The sequence below is a fragment of the Pseudopipra pipra genome, chromosome 1, assembly GCF_036250125.1.
Source record: "Pseudopipra pipra isolate bDixPip1 chromosome 1, bDixPip1.hap1, whole genome shotgun sequence".
Lineage (NCBI taxonomy): Eukaryota > Metazoa > Chordata > Aves > Passeriformes > Pipridae > Pseudopipra > Pseudopipra pipra.
Window position 1 is genome coordinate 92,963,584 of NC_087549.1, and position 17,949 is coordinate 92,981,532.

The window sequence follows — 17,949 nt, forward strand, 5'->3', positions numbered from 1 at the left end:
CATGGAGCCCTGAGATGAGAGCACAAACTTGAGCACAGTGTTTCAGGGCTCTCCTGTTCAAGGCACAGATGGACAAGCATAAACCAAAACCCACTTAAAATTCTTTCAGACTAAAACAAATTTCTAGCAGAAAAACTAAGCAACAGTTAAACATTTTCTGTTGCCTACTTCTATTCTGAAGTGGAATTAGTTTGAATAAACAGTTAGATTAGCCAGGATTTTCTGCATTCACCCTACTGGTTATTGTAGATGTGTAGATGTTAGCGCCTGAACAGTATGTTCTCTGGTGAAAGCATTCCACAGAAAGATGCAGCAAACAATTTGGGGTAAGTCTCATCTTTCTGTTCTACAAAATCAGGTCCATGATTTGAGCTTCTGAGGTCTACAGTAAGATTAAAAATAAAGTCATTAGTTTCAGCTTAGATACTGCACATGGTTGGGTGGGGAGACATGAGCAATGCATGAAGGAATGTACAGAGGATACAGTGAGAAACAAAAACAGACCAAGAACAAGAGGGAAGACAAAAGGCTGTATTACCAAAGGGGATTTAAAACTCTTCAGTTATGAGCTCATCTACTGTAAAAGAAAAAAAAAAAGCCTGTTTGGTAAGAATTTGACTAGAATTAATCATATGGTCACAAGGGCCCAGTGCATTAAACATTATGCTGCGAGCCTTAAAAATAGACACAAAGCTATACAAGACTACCTACAGGATTTTTGCTTTTCAAGAAATTATTCTCCTACTTTTTGACGCTCATAGGTAGATTTTCTGATGGCTAATCTTCTGCCTTGGAAATGAAGGAAATAATTTCCTTGGCCTTAAACAAACACTTCATGGTGAAAAGTAGTTACGGTTCTAAGACTAATTCTGTAACACAGATTCTTAAAAAAAACCAACAAACTGACTTGCATCCTGCACTTGTATTAAGAGACAAACTAGAAAAAAAGGCATTTAAAAGAGATGATCAGCATGCTCTCTGAAAAATGAGAAGACTGGTCACATAACATGAAGAACCGGGAGTATTAACATTATGGAGGGAGACAGAAAAAATAAAATTCCAGTGTTCAAAAATGATGGCAAAGGAAAGCAATACTTGAAGTTTCAGAGTCAAACCAAAATGAATTTTTACTATGCAGTGGTTTGCTGACAGGGTAGAAGTATTCTACTTAGGAAAATAACATATCATAGATCAGATGAAGATAACAGCCAAAAAGTCCATATAGTACAGTCTTAGCCTGAATTTAAAAGAGTTAATTCAGCAAAGACTAGTTTTGTTGCATGTGGAGTATGTATTTAAGTATAAGACATTGCCAAGTATTTCAGTGCTTTACTGACCAGCACAGGGATTGGATTGAAGCCCTGGATTGAAGAAATAAGGAATATAGGAGAGAAGTTATGTTTGTGTAAGGTGGGCAATAACAGCAGCATTACAAAAACACATACTCAAGCAAATAGAAAAAGCACATAGGACTTTTGGCATATCATGCACTGGATAGAAGCAGGGAATATTTTCATGGCCAAGACACGAAGTTGTTCCTAACATTGCAATGGAAAAGAAAAAAACAATAAAAACAAATAAACAACCCACACCCTAAACTTCTTTGGGAGAAATTAAACACAAATCACTAGGGGAATTACATCCTTACTTTACAGCAAGCCGATTTTGCTCAGCAGTGAGTTCCTCAGCTTGTCGCCCTATTCCTAGAAAAAAAAGTCACATTAGATCTTTCCAAAAGACAAACAGTAAAAGCTATTCCCAAAGCCTAATGTTTGCACCCCACATGTAACTTTCTAAAACCACAAACTTCAAAATTTCTTTGTCACAGGCAATTAATACATCTCAATTCCTAACTTTTAGGTCAAGTATATTCATGTTCTACCCTATCTCTTTACCCAGTTTCTTACCTCATTCCCCCTTTCTCACCCTACACTGTCAGGAAGAGCAGCCATTATATTCCCACACACACAATGGAACTGGCAATGCCATCAACTGGCAGTGACCCCCAGTAGCCTCTACAAACAGTCCTGGGCTGGAAAAACCTCAGTTGCCAGAAGCTGCTGGCTCATTTAAGCACAAGCCTCCCACTGGCTCCTTGGTGAGAAATGGAGCATTTCACAGCAGGAGGAGTGGGCAGTGGAAGGGAAGCAGGCTCTCAGGGAACAGAAGCTCCACTGGTGTGAAAGAACAGCCCAGCTGCCTGCTGCTGGAGCAAGCCTAAACACACACATCAGTAATAATCTGGAATTGTACAAGGTCCAGACTGGAAGGGTGACCTCCTGTTGAGTGCACAAGACCTTTGGGGCCAGAGGTAGAGCACAGACTCAACATCCCAGGAAAACTTTAAGGAAAAATCTTGTGTGATGGCCAGTGGTAAACCGATTGTTGCTTATAGCAAATAGCTCCAGATCTTCACTCTAAAGCTTTAACTGTGAGGAATCCCACTGGCTTCAGCAGAACTCACCAGGGGATGATTCACAGCACTGATCCAAGCATGCATGTGGATGAGGGGCTTGGCATCAACTTACACTACTGTTTTAAACCTACTGGCCATAAATACCAATACACACACAGAGGACCCATTTCCTAAAACGACTGTTGATAAGCTGCTCATTTCCATTCTCTCTCTACTGTTTCAGTTTGTAAATATTAAGAGAGCTTGAGCGTCAGAGAAACAATTAAGCACTTAATTACTTAAAGGGCTGGTTATTTTGTTTGTCTGTTTCCATTTATGGACAGCTGTGTTAAACTTTTACAAATAGAAATTTGTCACTGATGCTTGAGCTGCAAGCTGCCTCCGTTTGATCAACTGCTCCATATATGGGTGTTCACAATATAATGAGCCTTTTCCACTGTCATTAATCTGTAGGATTTCTGATCTGTTTAAAACACTCGTGCCTCTGCTGTTATCTTTTTCCTTTCTGTCTGTTCATTTACCTTCCATATTCTAGGTGTGTACCTAGGCTGCACACTGCTGTGGCATGCTGAGCTGGCTGCTAGCTTAACTAACAGAGGCAGGGAAGCCCCAGCAACATGAATGCCAATAACAAGGTCAATTAGCTAAGCTTCAAGCTGTACTTTAGACTCACTAGTGCAAACCTGGCTTGCAAACAATGCAAACCCTGCAGTCTGTGATGTGGCCATCACCTAAATCCTAGATCATAACAACTCTATAGCAGGTTACTTATTTAGTTGCCCACATCTTATAATGCAATGGGCCTCAGACCATCAGAAATTCACACTGCAACATCAGTAGGTGCAAGCAATAGTTGCTACTGATGACAACTGACATTTGTAGCCTTTGCACTGTACACTGTACTACACGCAGGCATTTTACTGGGAAATAATAGTGTTCTTTGTCACAGCACAGCACAAGACTGAAGACAATGCTGTTTTGCTTGCAGCTGCGCTTCTCTCTGCACTGGGAAAAAGCTATTGAATTCTATCTCTCACAACTCATGGAGTATATTACCACTGAATATATCAGCGCTAGCATATTTTTTGCTAAATTAACATTAATGACTGAAACCATGCACCAAACAGAACTCTTGACTTCTGAGAACCAATAACAGCTTCAGAGAGCTTCATGGAGATGCACCGTAGCATCTAAACAGGAGATACCAGTACTAGCTAAAATCCAAATTGGGCCCAAAGGAACTAGAGTACCCAAAGGGAAAAATACAGTTGTCTTTGACATCAGAGATCAGAGAACTGATCACGATTTGAAGTTTCTCATTTTCCTCCACAAAGCACTTTTCTTCTTCATTTGAAACAACTCAATGAACTACAACTCATTCACTCCATATCTCAGCCATAGAATGCACTGGAATAAAAAGGTCGTCATCAGGACGCGGGAAGAGATTCCTTTTTTCTTACCATCATGTAACTGGCATGCAAGTGTTGTGATCTTCTGTGTAATTATCATCAGCGGACTATAACAAAGACAGAAACAACAGTTACATGTCTTGTAGTACAAATTATTCCCAACTTTCTTACTGAATGTCTTTATTCCTTTAAAGGGCATAACTGTATTAGCAACAAGTGGAAAACATCCAATTAAAACTGAAGGAGGCACTCAGGCATAAGACAATTGCCTGGGTTCAAAACAACCCCACAGTAACTTGCACTGGAATTTTTAATTGCTAAGTACACACAAAGCCTTATTTTATGTCTCCCTATCGCACAGCAGTGCAAATTGTAGTTCAGAAGAAATCACACCACTAGGAAATACCAGCTTCTGCAGTCCACTGAGCTTCCTTTCAGGCAAAGACCAAATTCAATGCAACACTAGAATACAGCAACGCTTCTGTAACATAACTCCAGCTCTTCTTACTGTTACTCTCCTATTGTCTGTCTCCTCAGTGCCCTAAAAAAATGTTGATTCTGCAGATACAGATGCTTATTTCCCCACATGAATAGCTCTATCAATTAGGACTGTGTGCAAATACCAGAATAGCTGTCAGCACAGCAGTTTCCCACTTGCTTCTTGGCCGTCCAACTGCCTTGTGAACAGCCTGTGCAAGATACACTGTCCAACTGGGAGTGTACAGGCATGTGGGAGCTGGAACCTCTGAAAACATAAGCTAGCTGTACCTGAGCCAGGCTTACAACCCCCCAGAAGCTTTGGTGCCAACTAAACATGCAGCATAGAAATAACCAGTATGCCCAATAGAGCCACTTATAGTTCCCATTTCCAACTTGACAGAGCTTCTTGGCACTGAAGGCAAATGTGAGCTGCTGCAGCTAAGGACTAGGAAAAAAGACAAAACTCAGCATAGGGGCATCAGGAGCTGCCTCCCGTGAGGGTAAAGGACACAGCCAAGAGCATTTAGAGGTAGGTTAGAAGAAAGATGGGGGGAACACCATGGGGACAACTGACCACTTCCTCACTGGCAGAGGCTCCAGGGGTAACTGTAGTCCATATACAGCTTCTAAGGGCTCTGGATCTCTGAACACAAAACCTGGCACTGAACAACTGCAATCTGGAGGGACCCATGGCTGGCAAAGCAAGTGATGAGCACCTGCTCACACTGCTTGTCCCCACCTCTCTGCCCCCGGGGACACCAGCACAGGGTGCCCAGATCTCACATTACCTATGAGACCTTCACAACCACAATAGCCAAGAGGTGGAAATGGGTGATGAGGATTCACCATTATTTTTAAAGCATTAATTGTGATGCCTGCATGTAAAAAACCAGTTCCACATGAGAGACCTGTCTTCACTGAGGATTTATACAACGGATTGTTTCTCAATTTGAGGATAAATTAACATTAACCATATAGAAGTTTCTGCTTGAACACAACTGATGTCTTCAACCTGGAAATTAAAACTCAAGTTTGTATACATGCTATTTACACAGTTTGACCAGTATACGGAACTTTTTTAAGAGATGTAGATGATTAATCCAAATATTACAGCTACTCATTTTAACTATTGCAATATATTTTCTGGAATGCAATTAAAGAAAAAAAAAGTTGAAGGCTTTTTTTAGTTCAAGAACTGTATTTTCCCCAGAAAATTCTCAAGGTAAGGAAAGAAGAAAAGTGCAAAAGTTACATTCAATGATGTCTCTATCTAAAATAACATTAAAATACTCATGTTCTGCAGAGATTTTAAAGAGATTTTGGATCATCCTTGGCTAAGTGGTTAAGATAAACTGTTTGCAACCAGACTATCCCCCTAAGATAAATCAAACTGATTTTCAAGATAATTCATACGTGGAGCATGGTAAATGCACAAATTCTGGCAAAAGACATTCTTTCATTTTTTTGTCACTAAATTTCACTGATCTTTTTCCAGAGTCCACAAGTAATTCTGTGTGGGCAATTTGCATTTTCTACCCAAAAACAGAACACACAATATCAACCAACTTCATAATCAGAAATTATTTTTATTGTTTCAGCAGTCCCTGCTTGAAATGTAAGCAAAAAAAGTTTGCACATAAAATTCAGAATAGACTTAAATATGCACAGAACTTGAATACAATTGTAACACAAGGGCTTGTACATCTTTGGGTCACCTAAACCAGCTAAGGAATGGACAAATTCAACAATGACTTTTCACCTTCCAGACAACTTTAATATTGTAAAATAGTCATTCTAAATTTTATTCCAATTAATCTTTCAAGAAAAATTATTTATAAGCTGTTTTCACCATTATCTTCAACATCCTGTTTCTCAAAGTAGATTTTCTCAGACAAAATTTAGTTTTGCTTTCAAAGATACATAAATCCTAATCCTCTAAGCATATGAAAAGGCAGATTTTTTTAATCCTTAAGAGAGACAGAGGCTGTCAGTGAACCAGCAGTTCTACTGCAATAAACAGAGATTTTTATTTTGTCAGTGCTTGATCTTTTAGCTTTATGGAGGAACATTAACACTTGATTCAAATTGGTTCAATTTGTTGCATATGTTTTTTATGGCAAGCACTTCATACCAATAAGTGAAGTGAGTAACTTTAAAACTCAGGGTCTGAGCCATAACCGTATGACTTTAAGTGCCTAAATTTAGACACTTGACTTAGAAAATTGGGCCCCCATTAGGGTAAGTCAGAGAGAACCAAAATGCAAACAATCCTGACGTGCTGATTAACTGAGGGAAGCCAGAGTACAGCCTGCACTAAAGTCATACAACATATAAACACAGAGGAGAGATGTTCTCTTCATCTATATTAGGAATTCATTGCCTCATTGATGGCACATTGTAACCCAGCAGAAAAAGTCAGCCTTTCCTGCACGTTAATCAGAAAAGACAGACAGTCTGTCTCCCTCAAATCCCACCTCCAAAGGAGACAAGCAAGCACAAAAGTGATGCTTCTGACATCGTGGGTGGGAAGGAGAGGTATAAAGTACATTAGATACCTTCCATTCTCCCTCCTGACATCATCGTATTACATGTCATACATATTTTCCAGAGTGGCTGGAAAGCAGCCCAGCGGAAAAGGACCTGGGGGTGTTGGTTGGCAGCCAGCTGAACACGAGCCATCAGTGTGCCCAGGCAGCCAAGAAGGCCAGTGGCATCCTGGCCTATATCAGGAATACTGTGACCAGCAGGGCTAGGGTAGTGACTGTCCCCATGTACTCAGCACTGCTGAGGCCACACCTCAAGTACTGTGTTCAGTTCTGGGTCCCTCACTTAAGGAAGGACATTGAGGTGCTGGATTGAGTCCAAAGAAGGGCAACGAAGCTGGGGAAGGGTCTGGAGCGCAAGTCCTATGAGGAACTGCTGAGGGAATCAGAGAAGAGGAGGCTCAAGGGTGACCTTATCACTCTCTACAGCTAGAAAAGGAGGTTGCATCCAGGTGCTCCCAGGCAACCAGTGACAGGACAAGTGGAAATGGCCTCAAGCTGCACCAGGAGAGATTTAGGTCAGACATTAAAAAGAAATTCTTCACAGAAAGAGTGATTAGATTTTGGAACAGACTGCCCAGGGAGGTGGTGGTAGAGTCACCATCCCTGGATGTGTTTAAGGAAAGACTGGACGTGGCACTTAGTGCCATGGTCTAGTTGACATGGTGGTGTTAGGTCATAGGTTGGACTCAATGATCCCAGAGGTCTTTTCCAACTTAATCAATTCTGTGATCTCTTCTATACCCTACTTGGGAAGGTGAAAGCCTGCTGTACAGTGGCACTGGGATGACACACACTAAATCTTTCACAAGAGCAGTGTCAGATAACACTTCACAGTAAGGGTAAGCAAGGTTTCAGGTGAACAAGGAGCATCTTCCTCCTCTCTCACCCATCTACCATTCCCCACTGACTTGATCTCATGGGATAACCATGCCTTCACTGTAGGAATAGGCAGAGCACAACAAAATAATGACACTACTGGAGCTCTCCCTTAATTTTAGGGGGGGGAACCAGTATCATAAATTCCTAAGCACGTGAATTTTGATTATTAAAACTTTGCAGTACCAGAGTATTGAATTGTCATTTCTATTCAGCCTTTCAGGCAAGCTCTAGTTTTAAAGAGCAGTAAAACATTGAGTAAGTTAATACATAAAATACAGCACTGTATCATATGTAGTCAACTGTTTCCAGCATGGTAATATTTTAACGCTTAGATTCTACTAGAAAAGTCAGTAGTGCTAAAAACAAGAAGGGGAGTTAACAAAATTATAGAACTTCCAATTACCTTTCTTACTCTCGAATTTTGAGACACAGAGGTTATTGGAGTGGGGTAAATTATTAGGTTGAATTTAAAATCTACCTACCACATGTGCATTTAGAGATGAAGCATATTTATCTCTATTAAGGAAGCATTTGAAATAAAACAAATTTAGAAGCCTAAACAACTTGAAATCCATTGTATTTGAACACCTACGAATCGCTTTGCAGCCACGTGCTGAATGGGGATTCCACACCCTCTCCTCTTCACCTGTCCTATTAAGCACTACAGTTACAAACTAGCACAGAAACACAGAATTTGATTTACATGAGGTGTGACTTCCCTATGTTTTATATATTGGCTATGAGTTTAATCTCAGGTTGTAACTGCATTGTACCTGCTATACATAAACCATAGCAGGCAATTTTTAATTTAAAAAAAAGGTCAAGAAATTGTCCCAGGGACAATTTAATTTTTCAAGGCATCTAACACAGGATAAAGATAGCTTTGGGGTTTTGTTTGCCTCACATTAGATGCCCTGGAAAATAACACAAGACTAAAATGCAACAGTTTACAGAATGCTCAATAGAGGGTTTTACCCCCTAATTAAACCTTCCAAATGAAAACATACCAGTTAATGTAATTTTTAAACACAGTTTTCCCCAATGCAATAAATTTTCCAGGCCAGTGGAACTAAAGATGTCAGCATTGTTAGTAGACTGTTGTAGGGATCTTCCCCACATTACAGGCTGGCTTTTGCACTGAGCAAGCTTCGATGCTTACAAGAGAAAAGACATTTACCAAGCACAGTCTGCTTGACCTGAGGTAATCCCGTGGAGAAGTCTGGCACACGCTTGCTAGAAATAGTTTCCACTGACCTGATTTCACTAAGAGAGGAGGTGGAGTCAAAAGGCTCATAGCAGAAAAGACTCCAAAACAGCAAACGTTTATTTCAGGGTTACCTTTTTAGCCCTGAAGCCACGCTGAGAAGCTCACACAGTCACATTCTACTATGACGTTAACCATGCTGATGAGGGGATGGCCAAGCCAGAGACACCACAACAGCTTCACTGGCAGTGGGCTCTTACTTTTACTTTCGACAGTAAAATGAAGTACTGAAGCACAGAGAGGAAAAACACTTCACTAAACACACTTGCACTTACAAAGCAACTTCCAATTTGCATGTGCTGATGTGCTGCCATTTTTTTCTTCTTTTTTTTTTTTTTTTCTGTGAGAGCTCCCAAACAGTATTTCTTAAGCCTTCACTACAGAAACATTTCACTTAAAAGAGTGTTTACTTCTGGAGAAGTGTTCTGGTGCCCTGGGATGCACAATCTGCGTGGAGCTCTCTAGTAGTGACTGCCTGCTTGAATTTTGCCTAGTTCCCACTAGGCAAGAACTGCAGTTCTTGCAGGGATCCTGTGTGTCCAATGGTAAACGATCTCAGTGCAGTTCCAAGTGGACAGACCCCCATCTGAGCAGTAAAGCAGCAAACGGGCACAGAAACAGACTGATCCCCCCTTACTCACCCTGCACCTGCGCTGCTGTACTGCCCCAAATGCAGACCAAAGTTACCCAGAGCTGCTGGGATGGACAATGCAACAACTCACTGCATGTCATACATTTAGAAGACAAGAAAATAAAAATAACCAACCGAATTTGCAGGATCAGTTAGCACCTCTGCACTGTGTTTCAGCATGGTAACAGAGCACAGCTATCTTTGCTCTCATCAGCAAATGTATTTCCTTTGTAAAAAACAGCCCTTGTACCTTTATTCCTTCCTTTTGTGGTTGATACTAAGCCACCGAGAGGGAAAAAAACAGCAACAAAGCACTAACAACCCAGCAAAAATTCACTGCCTGAAGTGACACTTGTTACTAAAGTATCTGCTTGTATGGCTTTTCGAGAGGGCTCTTTCAACGATCATCCCTTTCTAAGCAGTTTGCTGAGAATGCTGCTGCTGCTGCTGTTCTGTATTTGGGATAGGGCGAACACAAAGATGTCCATGACATCTGAGGAGTGATGTCCACCAAAACACTCATGTAAGAGGTACAGATTTGACATGGGTGGGGAGGAAAACTGCTCGAGTCTCCCTGATAATTCAGCTATGGTCTCTCTAAGACCAGCAGAAGATTGAAAGCAGTGTCAGTGTGTGTGGTGATTTTCACAAAGTGAGTATCTCCGCTGTAAAGAATGGCAGCAAGAATCTTAGAACAATTAAGGTTGGAAAAGACCTCTAAGATCATCAAGTCCAACTGTTAACCCAGGACTACCATCTTCACCACTAAACCATGTTCCCAAGCACCATGTCACCACTTCCCTGGGCAGCCTGTTCCAGTGCTTGAAAACATTTTTCATGAAGAAATTTTTCCTATATCCAAACTAAACCTCCCCTGACACAACCTGAGGCCATTTCCTCTTCTCCTGTCACTTGTTACCTGGGAGAAGTGACTGACCCCCACCTTGTTTCAACCTCCTTTCAAGTAGTTGTAAAGTGCTACAAGGTCCCTCCTTTTTTCCAGGCTAAACAACCCCAGCTCTCTCAGCCACTCCTCATATATGAAAGAAACTCACATCTGCACAATCACTCTGACATTTCACTGAATGACCTGCAATATTAGGAAATTTTGGTCAGACACTGCAAGAATTCAAAGAGGAAACTAAAAAGCTCTATGAGCTTAATCAAGCAAAGGATTAAAAAGACACAAGTTCCATATGGATGCAGACATCCTCAGAATTCCATCCAGATGATCATATGCATATGGCATTTGTTCATGCAGCTTGCTAGATCTAAACCATATCTATTACTAGTTTCCAAAAATCACAATCAAGATTCCTTACTTAAAACTAATTTTTCCTTAAAGCCATAATATTACTATACTCAATCTGAGCCTGTGATACAAATGGAAAAAACACAAAGCGTATGATATTGCTACTGGTTTTATAAAGTTATATAGAAAGCAGGCAACTTACCAGCATAATCCTCTTAGCATAAAGAAGAAATAAGAGAGAGAAAGAGTTAGGATTTAGTTTTTCCAGGTATTATGTATAAATGTCAAGCAAAATAAAACATGCATGTTTCTCTCAAAGATTGATTTGAATTAAGGGTGAAGTACAGCATTCAGTTATTGTTTAATTAGTGTTAAAAAAAGAATAGTTTTCTTTGAGAAAGTAGTAAACAAAGTTCCTACATTATGTCACCACTCATTTGAGAAATCATATAAATGAAAGAGATTTGATAGAATATGTATATTTTTAAAAAAGAAATTAAAATTCAAGTGCAGCAAGCTGGAACTGGTTTTCCTTAAAACCTGGCAATAATTTAAAAAAAAAATTAGTTTTCCCTTAAGTACTATGTAATACATGAAAAACTGTTAAATCAAGAAATTGCTGCAAACAGCTTGAGTACAGTTCTGACTGTGGGACTCGGTGACTAAACCTACTGTTTGCATGAGTTAGAAGAATTAACTAGTCACCAGTAGGGAACAAGTCACTTATTTCATATTTTTTAACCCTGAAACGATGCATTGAAGTTTGATCTTCCATTTTCCAGTTTTCTTATGATATAACTCAAAAGTATTTTGTTCTCTCCATCTCTACCTGCATTTTACAAGCTATGTTCACAAAATATGGGGGCTCCAAACAAATAGCACAACCATCACTAAAAAAAAAATATATATATTTGCAAGCACACATCAAAAGGGTTATGCATGCAAGTTGTTAGGTGCACAAAGCAGGTCAAGAGAGAAAATGAAGGATGCTGGCTTTCATCACTGATGCTGTGAAACACTCATTTAACATCTGGCTTGTCATTTTAGGGAACTGATATTGGAAAGGGGATGGACTAGATCTGGTTAAGTGCCTATTTGATGCAGATTAAAACTCCTCCTTGCAACCAGATATCACCAGAGACTTACAGGATATTGAGACCTCAAACACAAGTCTGCAGATGATGGGCTTTTTTTTCCAACTTAAAGATTCCCCTAAATCCAGTGTCTTGCCTTCTCAATGTATATCCCCAGCCACATTCACCTAAAAGGGCGGGAGGCTGGAGAGAGATGGGCACAGCTCCACAGATTCTGTCTCGGTTGTTTATGAAGTCCTAAGGGAGAAATTTAAGACCATCCTTCCAGCTAGGAACCTGCCCGAATGCTTCCCTATTATCAGTTATCAACTATCTATTATGCAATAGATGAGGAACCATCAAATATGGCAGGACAAGCAAGAGGAGGTTCAGTTGCTGCTCATACATGATAAAACTGTGGCCAGAGAGTATATTTTGTCTCTCTGGGTCATCACATCTGTTCAGGTATGTGCATAAAGCCTCAGTGGGCACATATTATTTACAGTTGTTTTAAGACAGATTTATGAGGCAGACCTGGGTTTCACCACTTTGGACTGCAAGTTTTTATTGATACCACTACAGTATTTTTATTTATGCTAGCTTTTAAAATATACCATGAAGATGCAGTTCATATCCATACTATATTTTCCATTTGCTTACTACTTGGCAGTTTTATGTTTGACTCAAGTTTATAAATTGGTGTGTATCTTGAAGCACCAGGACAAAATCAAATAACACAGTAAGTTCAGGTATTATTCTTTCACTGCCGTTATTATTCTTGAACTCATCATTAAATAAGAGTAGTTCTTTTTTCACCAAGAGAGAAGAAAATGCTACCTGGTTTATAAAATAAACCCCCAGTCTCAGCTGGATCTTTATTAAAATATCTTCAGAGAGAGAGAGCTAATATGCCTCACAGTGCATTTCTGAATGCACTATTCAGAAAAGTATGATCTCTTGCATTTCTCTCTCTGCCTCTGTCTCATACACACACAGAGCTATACCATTCTAATCTCATTTACAGGCTTCTTGGTATGTCACACTCTTTCAAGACATGCTTTTTTGTATAAAAGAACCACAGAAAAATTATAGAACTAAATTTCTCTAAATGTGTGAGTTCCCATTTCTGCACCCTTCTCTAATAAAAAAAACCAAAATTCACAGAGCAACTTCCCCTCTACCCCCTAGAATTTAATTAAATGCTTAAACCCACTGCCTCAGAGAGAGACAAGTGCACACAGACAGCAAAAATCTTCAATCTCCTACTCTATGCCCGTAAGATGGCAGACTAAGAAGAGTCATGTCACAAGTTACTGTGCCAGTTTACAGAATTTTTTCATAGTATGTTACTAATTAGTCTGTATTCAGACATTCAATTAAACAAGTGGAATGCAGATGAGCCCACTGTTTTTAAAGCATGCAAAAGCATACCTTCCTTTCATAAAACATGTAGGGTTAGCTGTCTCTATTTTTGCAAAGCATCCTCTGCTTCAGTAAAATCAGAGACTACAGCATATATGAAAAACACTGTTTCATGGAAATGCATAACATATAAAAACTTGTGCTAATTAAACAGCAGCCACAACCTGCCCCCATGAGAGAACCCATAAAACTGGTGCCAACAACCAAAGCTGATCTCTTATGTCTGTTTGGTTTACTCAGAGCTGCTTCCAGCTCCCCTAGCAACTCTCCCCCTGCCCAAGCCCTCCCCTCATGCCCACTGAAGTGCCTGGGATGGGTAAAAAACACCTTCCCAGCTGGGGTGGGAAATATCTTCCCAGCTGGGGCTTCAAGATAAATCAGAATGGGGGAAAGGACGACACAGAGCCAACAGGTGTGCCTAGGAAGCTGGAAGAGCAGCCCATCTCACCTCTCAGGGCAGACCACCAGGGACCAGAGCACCAGCCATGCCACTCACCAGGACCATAGTAGTCCTCCAGCTCCAGTAAGAGGCTGTACAGACTTACCCTCCCAGGCTGCTCTAGGTAGAAGCCTAGCTAACCAAGCTCTACCTTCCTAACTAGACAGTGCCTCACAAAAAACCAGTAGAAACAATGAGTCAGTGCAAAAATCATACAGTGCTTGATCCTTCCTTAAAAAAACTAAAAAAAACCCACAACAAAACTCTTGGAAAAAGCTTAAGGGAAAAAAATTGCAGGTGCTCCACAGGTAACATACAAATTATTCTTAAAACGTACCAAAATTAACTAATACTAATTGAAACAGGAACCAGCTTCCAGACTCACTCACCCGGAAAAATCTGTAGTGAGAATACCATAATGAAATATGTATATTCGGCTTATGTGGCACAACGTGAGGTATCCCATAGCTACGACAAAGGAGTACCTAAAAACACAACATACAGAACACATAGTTACCAACACAAGTACCAACAAGAACTAAACTGGGTTTGGGCTACTTTTGATTTTTGCAAATTAGATTGTTAACAAGTCTGAAGCTATGCTACAAGACCTGGAAGAAATTTTCAAAGAGGACTGATAGTTTTGTGTACCCAGCTGAAACATTATGGAGATGTCTCTTCACTCTGGGGGTGGGGAAAAAACAAAAGAAGAAATAGGATCAATTCAAGTTGCATATTTCAATTTCAAAATGCCCACCTTCACATATTATTTTGAAATTTCTGCCCAACTAAAGCATTTGAAACCAGATGATACTGTATGTGCATCACTGAAGTTATTCACTGACTTTTTTATCTGTAAATGCTCTTTATTTACAGCTTTCCCTCAGATCTAGCAGGGACTAAAATATTTCAAGGTTCAGGTATTTTCTCTCCTCTGATTTTCTGTAAAGGCACATAATGACACATAGCCTATTCTTTTCAGCTCTGCATGCTGAAACATGCCATCTTCCAGAAGAATCATAGAATCATTTAGTCTGGAAGGACCTTTAAGATCACTGTGTCCAACCAAAGAAGCATTCCTTAAGTAGACTGTGACAAATTCATTCTCTGTTTTTCAAGATGATAGCAAACTTATGTTAGGCAGGGCAGTAGCATGACTCTTTCTATCTTAAGAGCTGAACAGTCTGAAGACTGCAAGTGCTGCAGTGTCTGCGTGGGCAGATGCAGCCCTTCATACAAGTAACTTCTCCCTGTATTTATGAGAGCAAGAAAGAGGATACTGGAGAGGTAAGAAGCAGATGGATGTTTGGAAACAGTTTGACACATGAAGCAATCTACACAGTGGAATGGAGAGCTGGGGCACCAGAATGAAAGGCTTGCATCACATGTACATGCCAGGACCAGGTCTACTGGTGTCCACTGTAGCAGAAGTTATCCATGTGGAGGAGAAGGTGCAAAGACCAACAGATTACAGAATAAGATGGCACATCGGGTACGCAAGGAAGAGCCGAGCCATAGGAGGCTGGTAAGCACACACTGCCAAGCAAGATTCCCCCCCAGACCCATAAGAGGATCAATCACAGGGGAGAACTAAAGGTGAAATCAGACAATAGGATCACTCAGCAGACAACTGAAAAAGAGCCAGACCTTTGTAAAATTATGGCTGGTTTTAAAAGAAATGAGTTTTTCCTCCCTAGGGACTAATAAACTGCAGTGTGAACGACAGTGATGGATTGCAAGTCATCCTGTAGGTCACATGGCCCATAGCAAACAGCTGGATGAAAGGCAGACTGAGGGGACACGACAGATTCTTCAGGAGATTCAGAGTAGAATTTATCTTATTTATCTGGGTCCGGCATCCCAGGCATCCTGCCTCAGCAAGGTCTTTGGACTCCTCTCTCATCTAGGGAGAGCAGCAAACATCCCTCTAAAGGCAAGTCACCCATCTCAGACACGTAAGAGTAAGAGACAGCCTGAAGGATCTAAAATAAGCCTCAACACTTAAGTGTAAAGCACTTAGATTGAAAGGGGGGCAAGAAGGGAGAGATATGCTGAACTGCTTCTGCAGCTGGGAGCACTTCTGTTCCTGGATTAAATTGTCCATTTATAGGCCTTGAAGGCTAGCAGCCTCACCAGAGAGCAAGATATCAGAAAATAACCAGGGAAAGGAGCATGAAGGTTAAATTATGTAGTTTATATCATTTGTTCTCTTCCACTGTATTTTTTGGAGGGAAAAAAAAGCCAAGTCTTGAAGCCCCACTACGAAGGATTCTGTGCTTTTACAGGCCCCCTGTATGAACAGCTCCAGAGCTTAAAGCAACATTGGTCAAGCTTACTCTCAAGCAGTCTGAATACATTGTTATTTTGCCAAAGTTCATAATGTTGATGCACTTTGAATCACACTGCCATGGCTAGTGGAATACAGTGGAAAAGTCCTAACCCAATCCTCCCAGACCTCCTGAGGTTTTTCAGCATGTTGGATTGACATTTCACATTGAATCAAATCAACTCATTACTATCTTGCAGCAGTGGGTGACATTATATGAACCAGCTTATTTTGTGTTGCAGTATACAGCCATTTTTCCCAGCTGTGTCCATTTCCCTATCATCACCTCAACTTACCTAGGAAGATGTAAATAACCATTGGATGATTCCCTGCATAGACTTGGTTCCCCGATCTACAATCACTAACTCCTGTATTTCCCTCAAGTGACTGGCAGGGACAACGCCCAGGAAATAAGTAATACGCATTTTTAACACCTTTTTGTTTTGGTCTCTGGATGGCATTTCTTTAACAAATATTATCCAATTACTTTTTTTTCTGAAGTTATTAATAATTTCTGGACTTCTGGGATTTGCACTCTGTGAGGGGGTGGGAAAAAACCTCCTTAATACCTATCTTGCTGGTGCAAAATGCTAGTGACTGCTGTAGACAGGCTTGTTGTTTATACTTCATGTTTCTAAATAATCTTAAGTGGGGATCCCACTTAGATATTAGACAGAGTTCTCCTCAGGAAGTGACTAAAAAGAAGGCGAGATGATTATCTGAACATCAGATCCTCAGACAGCCCTGGCCCTGAGGACAAGTGAAGAAAGGCTTTCCATTCACCAGCCCAGACTGTTGTGGATTATGAGCATTCAGCAGCAGCTACAGAAACAGCCACACAGAGCAGAGACAGAAATCACCTGTAAGACACCCAAACCACAGTATTAACCACATGCTGTTAGGTAGACCAACACAAAAGTACGGAAGTGGGAAGAACCACCAGCTATAAAGTAGCAGCTTTACAAATAAAAATTCCTATTTATGTAAACTGATGGGAAGCAAACAACTCCACCTAAACAATTTTAAAAACTCGCTGGTGCTGAACTCTCTCTCAAGAGAGTATGGTACCCACACGAGAAGGCTTAGTGACTGAACAGAGAAGTTCTTCCACACAAATTTCTCTCAGTCAGTGAAAGAAGAAGACATAACTATCCTGCAGTTTTCATTTTCATAAGAAAGCACTTTTTGTCTTTTGGCCAGGAGGGCACTCATTTGATAAAGCTCTTCAGGAGTCTTACGTGCCTTCCTTCCTCTAAGGCGTTTGTATAGGGAAAAGATCAATACCATGGTGGAGAACTTCTCGTGATCATAACATAAGCTTCTACTAAGCAGCAATGACAGTTCTGGTACTTTCTACTTTTTCCGGCTCAAAGCCCAGTACCAAATGCAAGACTTCATTTTGTGGATCACTAAGTTATGCTGCCACAGTGACCTTATTTGAACTACCTAACTCAAGAATAAGTGGAAAATACCTAAAGGCCAAAGAGCAAGGGGGAAAACACATTAAAAAGGATTATGGAATGCAATCCTCAAGAATACAAGACCAAGGAGAACATGACTTCATTATGTTTAAGAAACCAGAGGTTTGGCCATAAATTATTAAGCCTGGAAAAGCCAACTTTTGAGGGCAGCAATTTTGTAGGAAAATACATCAATGCAAGAAACCACAAATTGAGATTACATCTGCTTCTGTAACTGGATGAACAAAGCTCCTGCAAGTAACTGGGAAAGAAAAGCAGGAAAGAAGAGAAGGTGCTTCTAAAAACCCCTCATGCTTCTCCCTGAAAGCAGAGAAGGTGTCAGAGGGACAGC

General features: G+C 40.5%; 1 protein-coding gene across 4 annotated transcripts in view; it reads right to left on the reverse strand.

Moving 5' to 3' along the window:
• Nucleotides 1-17,949, reverse strand: part of MBOAT1 (membrane bound O-acyltransferase domain containing 1) — a 56,921-nt gene that overhangs the window by 15,399 nt on the left and 23,573 nt on the right. For all 4 annotated transcript variants that reach the window (XR_010432954.1, XR_010432957.1, XM_064665646.1 and 1 more), the window contains exons 4-6: nucleotides 14,201-14,296; nucleotides 3,877-3,932; nucleotides 1,649-1,703 (exon numbers count right to left, since the gene is read on the reverse strand). Coding sequence is in view for 2 of the 4 variants with exons in the window: in XM_064665646.1 (XP_064521716.1) it covers nucleotides 1,649-1,703; nucleotides 3,877-3,932; nucleotides 14,201-14,296 (207 nt within the window). In the remaining 2 variants the exon portion in view is untranslated. The remainder of the gene's footprint in view (nucleotides 1-1,648; nucleotides 1,704-3,876; nucleotides 3,933-14,200; nucleotides 14,297-17,949) is intronic.